Source organism: Drosophila virilis, chromosome 3, assembly GCF_030788295.1.
Source record: "Drosophila virilis strain 15010-1051.87 chromosome 3, Dvir_AGI_RSII-ME, whole genome shotgun sequence".
Lineage (NCBI taxonomy): Eukaryota > Metazoa > Arthropoda > Insecta > Diptera > Drosophilidae > Drosophila > Drosophila virilis.
In genome coordinates this window covers 19,693,378-19,709,173 of record NC_091545.1, presented here as the reverse complement: position 1 = coordinate 19,709,173, position 15,796 = coordinate 19,693,378, and the positions used below count along the sequence as shown (strand labels likewise).

The 15,796-nt window shown below is 44.6% G+C and overlaps 2 protein-coding genes across 4 annotated transcripts; one reads left to right on the top strand and one right to left on the bottom strand.

Annotated features, from left to right (window-relative positions):
- Window positions 1-213: 213 nt before the first annotated feature.
- LOC6622526 (speract receptor) lies at window positions 214-15,392 on the bottom strand. Of its 2 annotated transcripts, none has more exons than XM_032434801.2 (16): window positions 15,339-15,392; window positions 6,984-7,674; window positions 6,609-6,918; window positions 6,303-6,553; window positions 6,136-6,207; window positions 5,922-6,067; window positions 5,703-5,862; window positions 5,446-5,536; window positions 5,188-5,375; window positions 4,676-4,894; window positions 4,517-4,621; window positions 4,382-4,453; window positions 4,112-4,286; window positions 3,389-4,059; window positions 2,673-3,322; window positions 214-2,618 (listed from the first exon to the last, which is right to left on the bottom strand). In XM_032434801.2, exons 2-16 carry the CDS (start codon window positions 7,398-7,400, stop codon window positions 2,423-2,425), a joined length of 3,723 nt encoding a protein of 1,240 aa, XP_032290692.1. In that variant the 5' UTR covers window positions 7,401-7,674; window positions 15,339-15,392; the 3' UTR covers window positions 214-2,422. The 2 variants fall into 2 exon arrangements, with proteins under 2 accessions (XP_032290692.1, XP_002047960.2); XM_002047924.4 differs by having other exon boundaries at window positions 4,676-4,855.
- LOC6622094 (pancreatic lipase-related protein 3) lies at window positions 9,602-10,841 on the top strand. Of its 2 annotated transcripts, none has more exons than XM_032434802.2 (3): window positions 9,602-9,854; window positions 9,918-10,035; window positions 10,093-10,841. In XM_032434802.2, the coding sequence occupies exons 1-3, from the start codon at window positions 9,794-9,796 to the stop codon at window positions 10,799-10,801; spliced, it is 888 nt and encodes a 295-aa protein (XP_032290693.1). In that variant the 5' UTR covers window positions 9,602-9,793; the 3' UTR covers window positions 10,802-10,841. The 2 variants fall into 2 exon arrangements, with proteins under 2 accessions (XP_032290693.1, XP_002047959.2); XM_002047923.4 differs by having other exon boundaries at window positions 9,604-9,854; window positions 9,915-10,035.
- Window positions 15,393-15,796: the final 404 nt, after the last annotated feature.

Here is a 15,796-nt window from a genome sequence, read left to right as displayed (position 1 = left end):
ATATATATATATTTACAGATAAATATATATATATATATATATAGTGCGAATTTACGTGTATATGTATTTATATTTATAAACCAAATTTGTTATTAGTGCTCGCAAAAAAAGCACTGCTCCATTTGTTAGTTTTGTACCGAATCGAGCCGCCGACAAATGCTTCTGGCAGTCGTACAATAATCGAGAACTACATTGTTATATAAACAATGAGAGATATATTATATTATATTATATATGACAGACATTATAAATGCATATTTTGAGTAGATTTGTTGTTGCAACCATTTTGATAGAAAAAAAAAAACACACACACACACACATACAATCATGCCTAAAATGAATTGTATGTGAGATTGTTATTTAGTAACTTGTTGAATTGTGTAGAATTGTATAAACAAAGTTTATTAACAGACCACCAATAAAAAGCACACGCAAACGCATACAAAGGGTTTAGAGATATATATCAACATATATACATATATATATATATATATATATATAAGAGGAAGAGAAGGAGTTTTGAAATAATGATATTTCATGTTATGCACTGAAGTGCGCTTTAAAGCTTGTGGCTTATCAAATTAACAAAACTATATAAACTAACGAAACACAAATACATATAAATACATACATATATCTAGCAATACTAAGTTCAAACAAAAGCAATCAAATTGAAATTCCCTATTAGAGATGATAGATTATATAAATACGTACTTATATGGTATACAAGCAATTTGAAATTTTTGCAAGCTGGCTTTCGCAAGAGTTTGTTGAGAATAAGAAGAATAAGGGCACACAGGTTAGTAGCCCAATTGAAATGCACAAATTGGTTTTAAACTCGAATATAACAATAAAGAAAACACGTTAAGTTTGAAAATTATAAATATTTAAATATATGATATATATAGCGAACGTGTCTTCAAGACCACAAGCAAAATTTGAAATAAAATCGCAATTAAAAGAAAACCCACACACGGCGTATTTTTGCAAAACTGCAAGCCAGTTTTTAAACGAGTTCATTAATAGCCAAATCATCTTTTAGAAAAAGAAGTAAGTCGACCAAAAATCAATCCATTCTAACTCTGCGCTAAGCCTTATTTTTCATATACCGATTTATTTCAGAATATTTTACCGTCCGTCATTTCTTAGTTTCAATCAAAGCGCCTACGATATTTTCTCTACTATGCAAATAGCAAATACTAAACGAAAACAACATTATTCTATATCCCATATAGACATGGGTCAACATTTCCCAATCCCGTATCTCTCGGTAAAAGCTCAGCCGATTTTCATGAGGTTTGGCTCTTTGTTTGGCCTCTAGATCAATTTGGCAAAATTATTATTGGTCAAAGTTCATTTGAAAATGTTACCCACAAATATCCTACATAGACGTAGTTCGAAATTTCCCAACTCGTTCAGACCTCATACGATTTCCAAGAGGTTTGGATCTTTATTATATTATTTTATACGTACTACGCGCTCTTACCCGCGGGGTAGTATAAATTATATCGACAAATAATAATTTGTACAGCTTAAAATGAAAACAAGTAAGAGTGCTCTAGTCGGGAGTGCCCGACTGGGAGATACCCTGAACGTTCTTTTAACACATGTACGAGGAGGGGGGCGGGGGGTTATATAACATGAAAGATGCTACATGTCAAATTTGGTGACTGTCCATTATAACCTAGGAAATTTGCTCAAAAACAGGAACTCGACAAGTTATTGATTATCGGACAACAAGCCCATTCTGCATGGGCACTAGGAGACCTAAGTTTAAATGTCTCTGGCTCTTAGAGTTTATGGAATCGATGGGTTTATACATACGGACAGACGAGCGGACAGACGAAAGGACAGACAACTCGGACAGACAGACGGGCAGACAGACAGACGGACAGACAGACGGACATGGCTAGATCGACTCAGCTAGTGAGTTGCCTCCTGCTCCCTGTTACATACATTTGCACAAAACCATTTTCGTTGAGTTTAGGGTTAACAAAAAATAATATGACAAGGTTTGAACCAAAAGCGCGATTCATAGCTGTGTAGGTTCGTGACTCGTTTGAACCGTGCATCGAACCGTGAATAAGTTTTTGTTCGGGTTTACAGACATCATGTTTATCATTATACTGTTTTAAAATTAAGATTAAGCTATTGTCTAAACTAGCGTATTCATTTTGTATACAACGACTAGATTTGTAATCACTCTCACAATATGCTGATACTACGAATTGCACATATATAGCATACCTCGATTTCCGTCTGCGGTTCCAGTAGATAGCCCTGGAACGTATGCACGCATATGATTAAGTGGGGGGCATTATGCACCCACTGACAACACACAAAAGCAACTGACACAACAACAATAATACTTGGCTAAAGATACTGACAACATATTCTAGTAATGTGATTCCTTCGATCCGACTTAGACTTCAACATGATTCATCAGCAGCGGCGTGTTGACCGTCGGATAGGAGAACGGCCGCCGCTTTTGCTGCTGCGGGTCAAGCTGTTCGATGCTTTGGCAGGATAGAGTTGACTCCTCGTAGCGGGAGTGTGTCGAGCCACCGGAGGAACGACGTAGGCCCGTGTAGGAGTCCACCTCCAGCAAGGCCTCGTCACTGAAAACGACACGGTTATTATTGCTCAGGCATTGTGTTAGCCCATTGGCAAACCTGTGATATCGGTGATGCTCCAGCATGTTTCCGGCTGCAAAGCGCAGCTTCTTGGGTGACTCAAGACTGGAGGATCGAGTCAGTGAGTTTCGCGGCAGGTTCTTTTGCTTTAGCGAGGAGCGTATTCCACAATCGTTAGCCTGCTCCTGGGCCTGCTTGATGGTGCCCTGGATGAACTTGTTAAGGGCCCGCGAGCCGCGCCGTTGGGATCGCTCATAGGTGCGACGCACACGTGCCTCATCATCCTCGCCCATTAGCCAGTAGGTGCGCTGCTCTCCCTTACCCTTCATCGAGATCATGCCGCGTTCTTGGCATTGATAGCCACCCAGCCGCTCCAGCAGTTGCCGGCACTGCCAGCTGCAGTGAATCTTGAGCGGCACTCCGCTCGACTCCATGCGCGACGCCGTGTTGACCGTATCCCCAAAGAGACAGTAACGCGGCATCTTTAGACCCACGACGCCCGCGCAAACGGGACCTGAGTGGATGCCGATGCGAAGTAATAGCCGATTGGTGGGTCGATGACGGATCTTAAACTCGGACACGGCGCTGAGCAGGTGCAGGGACATTGTGGCAATCTCTGCGGCATGCAGATCTCCGTTGCGCAGTGGCAGACCAGATACGACCATGTAGGCATCGCCAATGGTCTCAACCTGTTGCCAAAGAACATTTGTAGGGTGATAGTACATTCCTTATTAGTCACAAGAGTTGAAACTCACTTTGTAGACATCGTAGTGCCCGATGATGGAATCGAAACAGGTGTAGAGATCATTAAGGAAGTCCACCACTTGGAGGGGCGAGCTCTCCGCAGACATGGCCGTGAAGCCGACAATATCGCTAAAATATATGGTGACTTGTTCGTAGTGCTCGGGGTCCACTTTATGGCCCTTCTTTAGCTGATCGGCCACGCAGCGCGGCAGCATCTCATGTAGCAAGGCGTCAGTCTTCTTCTTTTCCTCCTGCAACTGATCCGTGCGATCGTCCACGAGGGCCTCCAAATTGTTGGCATACTTTTCCATCATGGCCATCATGTTGTCGAAGATGTTAGGTCTCATTCCCTTGCGCAGCGGCCTTAGCTTGGCGCGAATTGCCTTGAACTCAGGTCGATCCTCGGGCCGTTCGGCCCAGCACTCACGCAGACACTCACTGACGCAATCGAAGGCGGTCTCGAGTGGCTGCAGCGAAGGTCGATAAGGATGGACTTGATCCTGTGGCTGCATAACCTTCTGCAGGCACTGCATGGGCGTCAGACCTGTCTCCCCAAACGGACCGCGTCGTACATGCATTTCGTAAAGTATTATGGCAAACGAGTAGGCATCGCCGCGCTGTGTGCCCATCACCATCGAGGAGGGACCCTGCCTCAAAAGCTCTGGGGCTCGGTAGAGCAGCTCTGGAAGAAACTACGTAACTATCAGATCGCATAAATGCACGCACGAACTCACTGAGACACTTGGCCGACATATGCTGCATGTCCGTGGAGTTGTCCTCGATGCCCTGCTTGAAAGCAAACAAGCCAAAGTCCGTCAATTTGACCACCCAACGCGAATCCACCAGGCAATTGGATGTGCACAGCGAGCCATGGAATCGGATGGGCGACTCGTGTAAGTAGATGACGCCCTGCGGAAGCCAGAAGTTTATGGTCAGACAAACACATACTCGTTGAATGAACGGGAGGGGATGCCATTAGTATAATGTTACACAGCAGCACTCACGCGTATAATGTCCGCCACCATGGAGGCAATGAACATGTTGTCCAGCTTGACATCCTCATTCTCCAGTATGTCCTGCAAAATGAAGGGCGGTTAGTCTTGGCGTTCGCCCTGGCAGATAGATTCAAACAATCCAACCTTAAGGCTGCCACGAGTGCAATACTCGCTGATGATGCAGATGTTGGGTGGTTCCGTGCAGGCACCGATAAATGCGCATATGTTGTCGTGGCGGGCGTCCCTTAGCTAGTTATGAGTTGAAGTTAGATCTGGCGGAGACCGAAGATTGCAATCGCTTACCAGCTTCAGCTCCTTCTTCATCTCCCTTGTGATATCCACGCTCTTCTTGCGCACCTTCTTGATAGAATAGAGTTGACCCTTATACAGTCCGATCGGCGTGAAGATTGTCGTGTAGCGAAAGTCTGCATCAGGATTGGAGCTGAGACTAACCTGGCTGGTGCGGATTAGAGGATGGGTTGACTGCGAAGGAAGACGACGCGGCAATTGATTTATGAAATGCTGTCAAACATGCAAACATGGCAGGATAGAAGCTTAGACAAAAAGTCGCATCGAATATAGTTTATGTAAACGAAAACCTAAGAATCATAATTTCTTATGCACATTCACTTCAGTCTTAACCTTCTACAATGCACACAATGTTGTCGAAAATACGCAACCACATAAAAGGCACTTTGTTGTCGGTAATAACCCTTTAAATAGCCGAATGCACTCAAACACAGTCAATCTCTTTGACAGTCAGCATCATTAATTTGACTGTCAGTAAATGCGAAAGACAAATTTGTGTGACTCACCCGGGTTTGTTTTTGGCTCTGCTGCTCCCGCTCGTTGTCGTGGATCTGAACTTCGCGAAAGTCAATCTTCCACAGCAGGCTGTCCAGCTCCTGCTCGTAGCGCCAGTTGCGATAGAGAACCAGCGAAACAAGACCTAGCAGTAGGAGCGCACCTCCAGCAATGCCTGCAGATATTTCGCCAGTATAATCTAGAGTTTAGGGAATGTGGTTATTTAAAGGATGGCTAGTGCAGGAAACTAGATAGGGAAATTAACTTACTGACGCACTTTTCACCACCGAAACCGCAACGTGGAGCAGCCGCAGGACGCACCCCACCCACCCAGTCGATGTTGCGATACAAATTCAGATCCTGCAGTGGGGATGGAGATAGAATTATGAGTAGAGAAAAAAGACAAGCGGTTATGTGTGTGAGAATGCTCTAACAAAAACCCTTACCTGTACCTGAAGGGCAAGCGTAGAAATGCAAAAGTAGCTTTCATAAAAAACGTGGCAGGCCACACACAAGGATTACTCACCGGCAAGGCCTCGCTGCTGCTGTTGGTGCTCTTGTGGCTAAAGGTGCCTGCGGGCAGTAGACCCAATACCGTCTGGTTGCGACTGTTACGGACTGTTCCTCTCGCTAATACTGTATAGTTGCCGGCCGCGTCTCCATTTTCGTCAATGTACACATGATAACTATACGCCGTGTGTGATGAGCAACAGAGCAGATTCATACGTGTGCCTAGGCTACTCACCCCATGGCGCTTAGATAGCGCGAGCCCTTAATAGCCGCGACAATGAGGCTGCCATTCCTGGGCCTGCCTCCTGACTTCAAGACGGACAACAGGGCATTGGCATAGAGATGCACGGCATCATAGAGATAGGCTGCCTCAGCGCTTATCTTCGAACGAATGGAAAGCAAAAACATGTCAATGGGAATCGATTCGTATGGGAGAGCTTCGCACTAACCTGCTTCGCGCCACCGAAAAGACCCAGGGGATTGGGAAAATTGAATGGCGGTCGTTCCATGTATTTGTTAACCTAGACAAAACAGAGAAAGGGAGGGAGATGAGCGCATTTACTGAATCGGATGCATTGCATCAGTCAGCAGGCAAAAGCCTGTCCCATGAGCTCACCTCATTGGCGAATGTGGCAAAGGAAACGGGCGCAGTGGGTACAATGCCAAGATATGACTGAAATGCTTGCGCTGCCAGCGGTTCCACTTTCTCCATCAGCAGGCCTCGCAGATACTTTTCTGGCTTGGCCGGCTCATATTGCTCAATATCAATGCCCACCACGAAATAGTCGCCACGGGAAAGAAGACCCTTCTGCTGTAGGCTAACCATCAGACCCACATGTTCGTAGTAGTGTCCGAGAACTAGGTAGACTATGATATAGATGCATTAGAATTTTCAGCTATTACGATGGATATCTCTGCTTACTACGTGTATTTGCATGAGTTTCTTCCACGAGCGTGTCGAACGGATTGGCCATAAATCCATGATGGTATATAGTGTTCCAGGTGCGAATGTCACGGACACTGACACCCGCGCCACTCAGCGTGTTGAGTATGGTCTCCGCCACGGGCTGATACTGACTGCTGGCATCGTCCAGGTAGAGGAAACTCACCTGAGTCCAGTTGAAGGCCAAGAGTAATGCCACCACCGACTTAGAGATCTGTGTGTCAGGGGGTCGTGTTCTGGCGAACGTCGGAAAATCAATTTTATTGGAAGGATCTCGATGTGTACAGTACTGCCGGGATGAAAGTAGGAATTAAAACATTCATCAGTTAATTGATTTACGGACTGGACACTCACATAGGATATCATAGGCAAATTAAAGGCCGCCGCCATGCGTCCCTCGTGAACGCAAGTCTCCTGCGGTCCAATATAAGCGGCAACCTGCTGCGTCCATAGTGCTGCCGTCTGTCGTATGCTGGCGACCTCGTCCCCGTACGTCTCGGCCACAACAAACTCGAGTGAGTGGCCCAGGGCGCCCAATTTGCCAGCATTAACTTGCTCCACGGCCAGAGAGATGGCGCCCGAAATGGTGATGCCTGGTCGCTGATAGTCCAGATTTCCCGGTCGACGTTGCGAGCCCGTGAGATAGCCCAGAGTAAAGACCTCCGCATGGCAAGAAGTCGACTGGCACAAGCAGAGCAGCAAAAACAACAGGCCAGAATGGCGACAAATATGTAGACTGGTGGGCAGGAAGGCGATACGGGGTGTACTCATTACGCGCCACGAGGGTTGCGTGAAATTGGCTTCAGCCGGCAGTGAGAAGTGAGTTTCTTGAGGATGTTTGTCGCTTCGTTTAATTTAATTGGACTTGTATAGCTGAAGCGGAGGCAGTAGATCCTGTGCTGGCAGTCTGGCAGTAGTAAGATGGTCCTTTGGCGTGTTGCAACATTTTTGTGAAACTCACAGCTGTAACAACAGCTCCTTCGCCCTCTTGTTTCACAATTACATTCACTCGATGGCCGTCGCTCTGCTACCCCCAGCGTTTGTCCTGTGTGAGACATCAAGGCTTTTAGTTCTTGTCATATTGTGTTGCATATATTTTACAGCAGCCCTGCTGGGGTTGATTATCAAAAGGCGTTCCTCGTGAGCAATACTTAAGAGTTATAATTTAATATATATCCCCCGGCAGACATTCAATAGAAAGTATCGTATGTCCCACTCAAAGTCGGTCCGTAATTGATTGATATACGGCACCCTATCTTATACGTACTGCATAGGGTCTCAACTCGAACTCTAGCCACACTTGAGCAAACATCGCGCAAAGTAATAAAACTTTCATAGGAAATTCCGCCACATCTAAAATGATTTCCACTCTTTCACAGCATAGAAAAAGGCACATGTGGAATCAATTATAGTCGCCCCAGGCCACAAAATGTCTTTGTTTGGATTGTGCCCGACTGGAAGACTTTTCTGATTGCTCCATTCATGCGTCCTCTTGCAGCTGTGTATGACTTTTGGCTTTTTTGCGTTTTCGACTGGGTTGGTTTTACCCTGCGTATGTGTGATATTCGCGCCAAACTTTCGCACTTGCTGCAGCTATCACAGATATCAATGTAATTTATTATGTTGAATCGCTTTCAGCCACTTCAAAGTTTGCACACGCGGCAAATTGAGCGTCCCTTTGATCGGGCTTTTATTTTCAATCCCCGTACACACTGATTGGCTGCATCCGTCCCTGGGGTATGCTACACTTCTCTCACTTGGCTTATTACAATGCCACTTTAACTAACACACACAGGCACGCAAATACTCCCACACACACTCACGACATGTCTCGCAGCCTGTCACACCACATCAGTGCATTCCATGCGTGGGTGAATGCTTTTATGCTGCTGACAGTGGCTTTAACGCAGGTGACAAAATCGCACTTTAATAGAGTACAATGCAAAAATGTTGTGCTACAATTTAAGAAAAGGACAGGATCTCTCTTTAAATAAGACAAGAACTTCTTTCTATGGCAGCTATTTAATATAATAGTCCAATCTGTTGGCTTTAAAGCTCAGAGACTCGTTGGGACAGAAACAGACACAAAAAACTACCTTTTAATTGCTTTAGTTGCTTTAGACAGCCAAATCGATGCACATATGGATTTGCATAACCTATTTATACTTACAGTTAACAGGGTATACAAAAAAAAAAAAAAAACAGACACGCACTGCCCCGCCCACCTTTCGAGCAAAATGTTAAGCCTGGTTATAAATGGGCCGGGGCTGGCATCATTTAATAGGAGGCGCTTTTCCATAAATCTAGCGTGAGCTTCACATCGCCTGACGTGCCCATTGAGCCGGCAAGCGGATCGCCTGGGCGTTAGTTCCATGGCGTTTGGTTAATTGATGCCCGTTTGGCAACGCCGCGTGTACTTGACAGACAATTTCGCAAACAATTTATCTGCGCTGTTAACGCTTCGCTGAGAGCAGTGGCAACATTTTCGCTTCAGGCTGCCGCCTGGTTAGCCTGACCCAAAAAGGCTGGATTATGATAGACACTGAGCGATGGATGACTGAGTGCATAAGCCTGCAGAAGCACAAGCTTTGGGGCTCATTAAAAGACTTGACCATCATCAGATGTGGGTCAATATCCCTGATGAGCTGTGTGGGCGTGTCCGCAACTGGGCAAACTCTGCGTGGCTGTCAGATGCTGCCTCATCGGCTGACATTGATGCAACGCCAAGAGGCAGCTGCACTCTAATTGCAGCAATTGCAGGTGGCGGGGCACGACGAGCTGTCTGACTTTAACGAGTAAAGTGCTTTGAATCCAACACGACCTCAAGTTAAGCTGTCTAGCAATTAAATGCAATTCAATGCAAATACATAGATTGGCGCGGTGGCTGAGAGGGGCTTGATTAATTTGACAAACTACAACAAGCCCATAAATAACAATTTGTGTCGCAATCAAAACAAGCCAAACGCCTGTCAAATGCTGAAAGCCCAGACAGCCGGCTTCCAGGTGTCGTTCATGCGCAGTGGCTTCTATTGTGTCACGGCTGAGATATTTTTGATTAGGCGCGCTTATCGCCAATTGACACGATAATCTAATCAGTTCTTTGCCGCACAGCAATCGACGGTCCGCGGAATGCCTGGGGTTGACCGCCTTCAGTTGATTGGAAAATGCGTTTCATCGAGGTAATAGCTTTTTGCCTACTGCTGGCTGCCGCCGCAATCGCTTCAGGTGAGTAAATTAATGCCAATCAGACCATGGACAGACTTAGGCAACACTCAAGTCCTTTAGAAGATGCCGCTGCGCCAGGATTTCTGCTTTATACACGTCGCAATGGGAACACACCACAACGTATTGATCCGGAGGTGGAATCACTGGTGCGCTCCTCCTTCTATGCGCTGGAACCTATTGTGTAAGTCGTAGACGAAACTAGACCAGAATCGCGTTTGAAAATTTATTCCATTTTCAGAGTAACCATCCCCCGCTTGTCGGGCAACAGCTCGACAACAGTTGGCGAAGAGCACTTGAAACTAGCATCCGGCTTGCTGGAACGAGAGGCATGCAATGTGTTTGCCGTTGACCTGACTGAGGACCCGAGCGAGTCGGATATTGTGGCCAGCGTAAGTGGCCTGCTAATCCTGCTGCAGCGCCAGTTCGATGTGCCGCTGCGGCAGCAGCAGCTGGTGGGCTTTGGCGAGGGAGCACATTTGTCCGGCGCCGTTGCTGAGCAGGTGCAGCAGCAGCTGGGCGAGCAGGTGCCACGAATCACAGCACTGGATCCAAGCGGGGACAGCGACAAGCTCGAGCATAGGCTCTCAGCGGAAGATGCACGCCTCGTCGAGGTCATGCACACCAATGGCAATGGACTGGGCACCATGGCGCAACTGGGTGACGTGGACTACTATCCAAATGGGGGGCAACAGCAACCCGGCTGCAGTCTCACACCAGAGCCGGATGCCTGCTCGCATGAACGAGCCTTAGATCTGGCCGTCGAAATGTGGTCAACGGCGAACGACTTCGTTAGCGCCCTATGCAGCACACCGGAGGCTATGAGTGCACAGAACTGCCGTTGGTCCTCGCAGCGTATGGGCGTTGAGGCAACTGCGGGCATATTTTTTCTAGAAACGCGCAGCAGCTTCCCCTTCGGCAGGGGCGCTTACCACATTGGCTTCTTGTAAGGCACAATAATAAAGGCGAACCCAGCAAATAAGAGAAAGACATTGTCTCTAGTCATTAATCACGAGTTCAGGGGGTTATTTCCCAGTATCGATGGGCGTCAGGCGTGCGATACATTCATTACTTCAAAATCAATTTTAAGGCTTCAGCTCAAAGTTTGACGCACGTGACACACATATTGCGTATACGCCAGGCAGGCATCTGGCCCGTATTCTGTGCTTCCGTTCGCAGCTTTCAAAAAGTTATCAGCTATGTCTAGATAAAGTCATTTTTGCCATGCCGAAAGTTATTCAAAAGGCCAATTCGTGGGTAAAGGGAATAATAATCCAATCGAGCGCTTTAAAATTCACAGAGATTTATGTATTCAACGTCTAGTCAGAATGGATGACGAGTCCTTTCAATATGCTTGCCCCTACTTCTTGTTGTTGCATTCCTTTGTTCAGCAATGTGTTGACTTATTCTTGCAGCGGCACGACAACGGCAACACGTCGAAATAGGGATAAGTGGAAGTTAGCTGGATGTCCTTGCCAGCAGCGCCGCCCACCCTTTGACGCCCACTGCGTGCGTGTCAGTTGAAAGTCAAGCCAAAGTGAAACTGTCACAAATTGCATTTAAATTGCGCTGCACTTGAGTTTATCCCACGGATGTCGGATGTGCCCACAAGCGGAAAACAGCGTTATTGTAAAGCCAATTCTGAGTAACAACTGATAACGCTTCATATGTCTGGTAAATATAGTGATTATGATATATTTATGATAGATTGTGAGTTCGTAAAACCCAATTGCTTTTCGTGTGACGCCCTTTCGGATAACCAACAATAATTTGATGGCGAATGATTGATGATCAAGTGAAAACTGGAAATGAAAAGTTTTCCCCACAAACTTTTTCCCCAGCTAATTGCGGTTTCATTAACAGTTACAGCACAATCAACGGCAACCACTTTCGTTGACTTCCGCTCACACAACTACACAGACAACCTGCGTATCTGTGTGTGTGTGCAGTTGAAGTGGCGCCTCTTATAGCTGCAAGCGAAGCGGGTTAAGCGAGCATCAACTCAGTTGTTAGCCAGCTTAAGATCTTAATTTGACTATTTTCCTGTGCTTGGCACTTAAATCTCTGTTTCGCATAGAGTTTTCTCGACAGCCCATAAAATAAATGTACCCGCACAGCACGACAAGCCAATCAGGCCTGGTTGGTGGCCCATTAGAGGCTGCTGCGTTTTCATGCCAGGCACACAGAATCCCTGGTAATTTTTGCCATTGTTTTCCTGTGGCTTTGGCCTCAGCATTAGTCGGTCTCTCCATAAAATATTACCATAACACACACGCGCACATTTGCCCAACAAGAAATGATATCGCCACAATTTCATTTCGTTTAATTTCTTTTTGTTTTGTTTTCGGTTTTTGTTTTTTTTCCTTTTGACTTCTTCAAGTTTTCTTTTTGTAATGTTAATGAATGTCGAACCCAACATTTGTTGATAAGCAAAATTGGTCTAACATTAAAGCCATTCGGCGACATCCCTATGCAATTCTAGACTCGCGGGTGTGTCACGTCTTCAACGACACCTGCGCCTAACTCAACCGCTGAGTGACTATACCTTCTGCCAACCTGTATTTCTTGAAAATACAAAACGGGTATGCCAATGATGTGTTACGATAAGTTTGACGATAAAATACAGAAAAATAGTTAGTGTAACTCTGGTGACAGGAGGCATCGGTAGATAAACTGTCTACTAAAGGTTCCCGGTTCAAATCTCAATAATTGATAATAATAATAATTGATAATAATAATAATAATAATAATAGTAATAATAATAATAATAATATTAATAATAATAATAATAATAATAATTGATAATAATAATAATAATAATCACAATAATATTGCTAACCCTACTAATAAAATGTCTAATAATAATAAAAACTATAACAATAAAAACATAATAATAATCATCATGTTGTTAATTCGTTTGACTATGGTATGAAATAGTCGGGTATTTTTTCATTTGTTTTTCTTTGTATATTTTTTGTCGTAAATTGGCGAATTTACTTTTATGGCTATGTTAATTTTTATGTCAACGTTTTTATGGGATGCCATTGGAACAGCCCGCCGCTTCATGCCATACACCTGCCCTTACACCTGCCACCAAGCCTCCAGTTTGAAACTGTGCCACTGAGTAAGGCTTTTGCATTCCCGTTGTTGCTGCTGTGGGTGGCGAGTGTGTTAACTGAAATGCTTGTGATAAGCGATGAGTGGCAAGCACAGTGCAACATATGTCAGGTGTGCTTGTGGAAGTGTCAAACACACACACACACACACGCACACACACAGAGCCACACAGGCCGCAGATAATGTCCGGGTGTCTGTTTTGCATTTTAGCCGTGATAAGACAGGGGGCGGGCAAATGAGTGATTGAAAATCCATCTACATACGAATTTAATTAAATTCACATGTGTAGCCATGTCACAGGTGCGATAACAGGTGCTAGCCGTGGGTGGTTGGGTTGCGGAGCTGCGGGCGAGCCCGGTTCACTGTTCACTGTTCGAGAGTGATTTGCGGGTAATTTGCGAGCCATTTGTATGCTGCACACGCATTAGCATGTCGGACTACTTAATCAGCATAATCTCTTGGCCCACATTTTGCTAATCAGCGTTATTAATTTTATTTGCATACTCACGTACTCGCGCATATGTACATTGGTATTTATTTAAATTTAAATGTCTAAGACGTGATAAGGATATGTCGCGAACGTCTGACACTTATCGTGGACGCTTCAAAGTGCGCAATAAAAACTTTCCACGCGCTTTCAACGCCATCTGCCTCGTGCACGTTGCTTTGGCTTTGGCTAACGGCCATTGCCATTCATCATATTCGCAAAAGCTCGCTAAGAACAACAAAAACAACACAGCTGTCAATATGCCGTTGAGTGTGGTCAGTGACAGAAATGCAAAACGCGCGCTTGCATGTCGCGCCGCTTACCAACACTAACAACAATAACAGCAATGACAGCAACAACAGCAACGGCAGAAACGGGTCTGACAGCGGGTCAGCACACCCACTGCTGCGCCCACCCTCTCTGCCCACATATTTTTCGATCACATTTTAAGAAATGCCGTCAGTCGCAGCATGCTTATGATGCTGCTCTGCTGGCGCCGCTGCCAGCGTCACTGCCACCGGCAATGTACACACACAGGCATGCCCCGCCGCCACGCGCCACCGCCTGCAACTGAGACTGACTCATTTTGGGGCTCGCGTAAAATTAATTTAAATTGTGGAACAACAACAAAAAAAAATTGAATTGCATTGTAAGCTTTGGATTGTACGTTTTTTTTTTTTTTTTAATTTTTTTGTAGCTTTTGCCTCGGCAGCAGCTGTTGACATTGTTATTGTTGTTTTTATGACGCTTATCAATTATATTCTTGTTGCATGGGAAATTTATTTAAATAATCGTCGAGTGCGCTGTTGTTGTTGCTACGTGCAATTGCATAAGAATTCTCTATACGTGCATTTATGTACTTGTCAATGGGCTCTTGTGGGCTCAATTGAAAGTGGAAGGGGGGTATCGGAAATACATATATAGGCTTAAACGTTTACGACTGCATTTGCGAGCGAATGCTAATTGGATTTTCGGTATCCAATTGTCATACACTTATAACTTCGCCAATTGCATATGCTTGCATGTATGCATATATGTATGTGTGTTGAGTACAAGTATGTTCCATTAGGTGGTCACTTACCGTACCATATGCACACATGCATACACACACGTACATGGATATGTATGTAAGGAATCATGGAGTCATTCTAACGGAACTTGCGTCGGTGCGTCTGAAATAGGCCATAAAACATGGCTCCTAACTTTATTGTGAACTTTTTCTATTAATTTTATGCACATGCCCGCACACTAACAAACATTTCAAAATACTTATGTATGTTTTCATTGTTGTTGTTGTTGTTGTTGGCATGTTGTTTAAAATTTTGTCACGTTCTGTGTGGCAAAGCGAAGCGATTTCAACAAAAATTGCACGCACTCAAACGTACGCATAAAATTGAACGGCCCATGCGAAAACTAGATATTCTGTTTTCATTATTTGCAACGAAACACTCGAGTGTGCGATGCCGCGATAATTTATTAGTTCTACATTTTTGACATACTGCGCTGATCTCTTCTGGTCCACCAGACGTCATTCAGTCGCTTCTTTCTGCACTGTTGCAGCGCCAATTCTGTGCCCCAATCAATTTATAAACACAATTTTCCATTACACCCGGATCGCGCGAACAGAAATTAAAAAACACAAAAAACACATTTGCTGACAGACACCTGTTGCTAAAAGAAACGACCCGCCAACATTTGCGAACGTCTGAGGCTAAAGATGTTGAGCATGCAAAAGAGATATTAGGAGTTGCGGTACGAATAATGAAATTTGCTAAATTATAGAAACATGGCACGCGCGACTTTATGTTTTGTTTGGTAAATTTAAAATGTGTAACAGTTGCAAATGTTTTGGGGCTGTGACATTTGCTGCGAGTAACACTTACACTCTCCACCACAACCGACAATTTCAACCGTCAAATCCACACTGAACAGAGCGGCACATTCTAATTGGACTCGAGATGTATGGTCACACTCGCATCGGGTTAAGCTGCCGCGACTATCGTTTTGAAATCGATAGCTGATTGAAATTGATTTATTCACATTTTGTAAAATGTGTGCAATCTATATTTATAATATATATGAACACGTGTAGTCAATCAAAAAGTTGAGTTAATACAAACTTTTTTTATATCGTAACATTTTTTTTGTTTTTCCTAATAGTTGACAACTCATGTTGCGATTCCATATCGATGAATTTGTTGAAACTGTTTATCAATTAATATTTATTGAGTAAGCCTTGAATTTGTTGAGCTGCAATTTACGTGCAATATTTTATTTTCATGTTGATCTTTTTGGTGTGTTTTATTTTTAATACATCGACACTTCTTATCGATAGATTCGC

Coding starts and splice junctions, on each gene's coding strand:
- LOC6622526 (XM_032434801.2), bottom strand. CDS start 7,400: ATGAGTACACCCCGTATCGCCTTCCTGCCCACCAGTCTACATATTTGT. Junction 6,919..6,983: donor ATTTGCCTATGATATCCTAT/GTGAGTGTCCAG, acceptor TCATCCCGGCAG/TACTGTACACATCGAGATCC. Junction 6,208..6,302: donor TTGCCACATTCGCCAATGAG/GTGAGCTCATGG, acceptor TGTTTTGTCTAG/GTTAACAAATACATGGAACG.
- LOC6622094 (XM_002047923.4), top strand. CDS start 9,794: ATGCGTTTCATCGAGGTAATAGCTTTTTGCCTACTGCTGGCTGCCGCC. Junction 9,855..9,914: donor TGCCGCCGCAATCGCTTCAG/GTGAGTAAATTA, acceptor CAAGTCCTTTAG/AAGATGCCGCTGCGCCAGGA. Junction 10,036..10,092: donor TATGCGCTGGAACCTATTGT/GTAAGTCGTAGA, acceptor TTCCATTTTCAG/AGTAACCATCCCCCGCTTGT.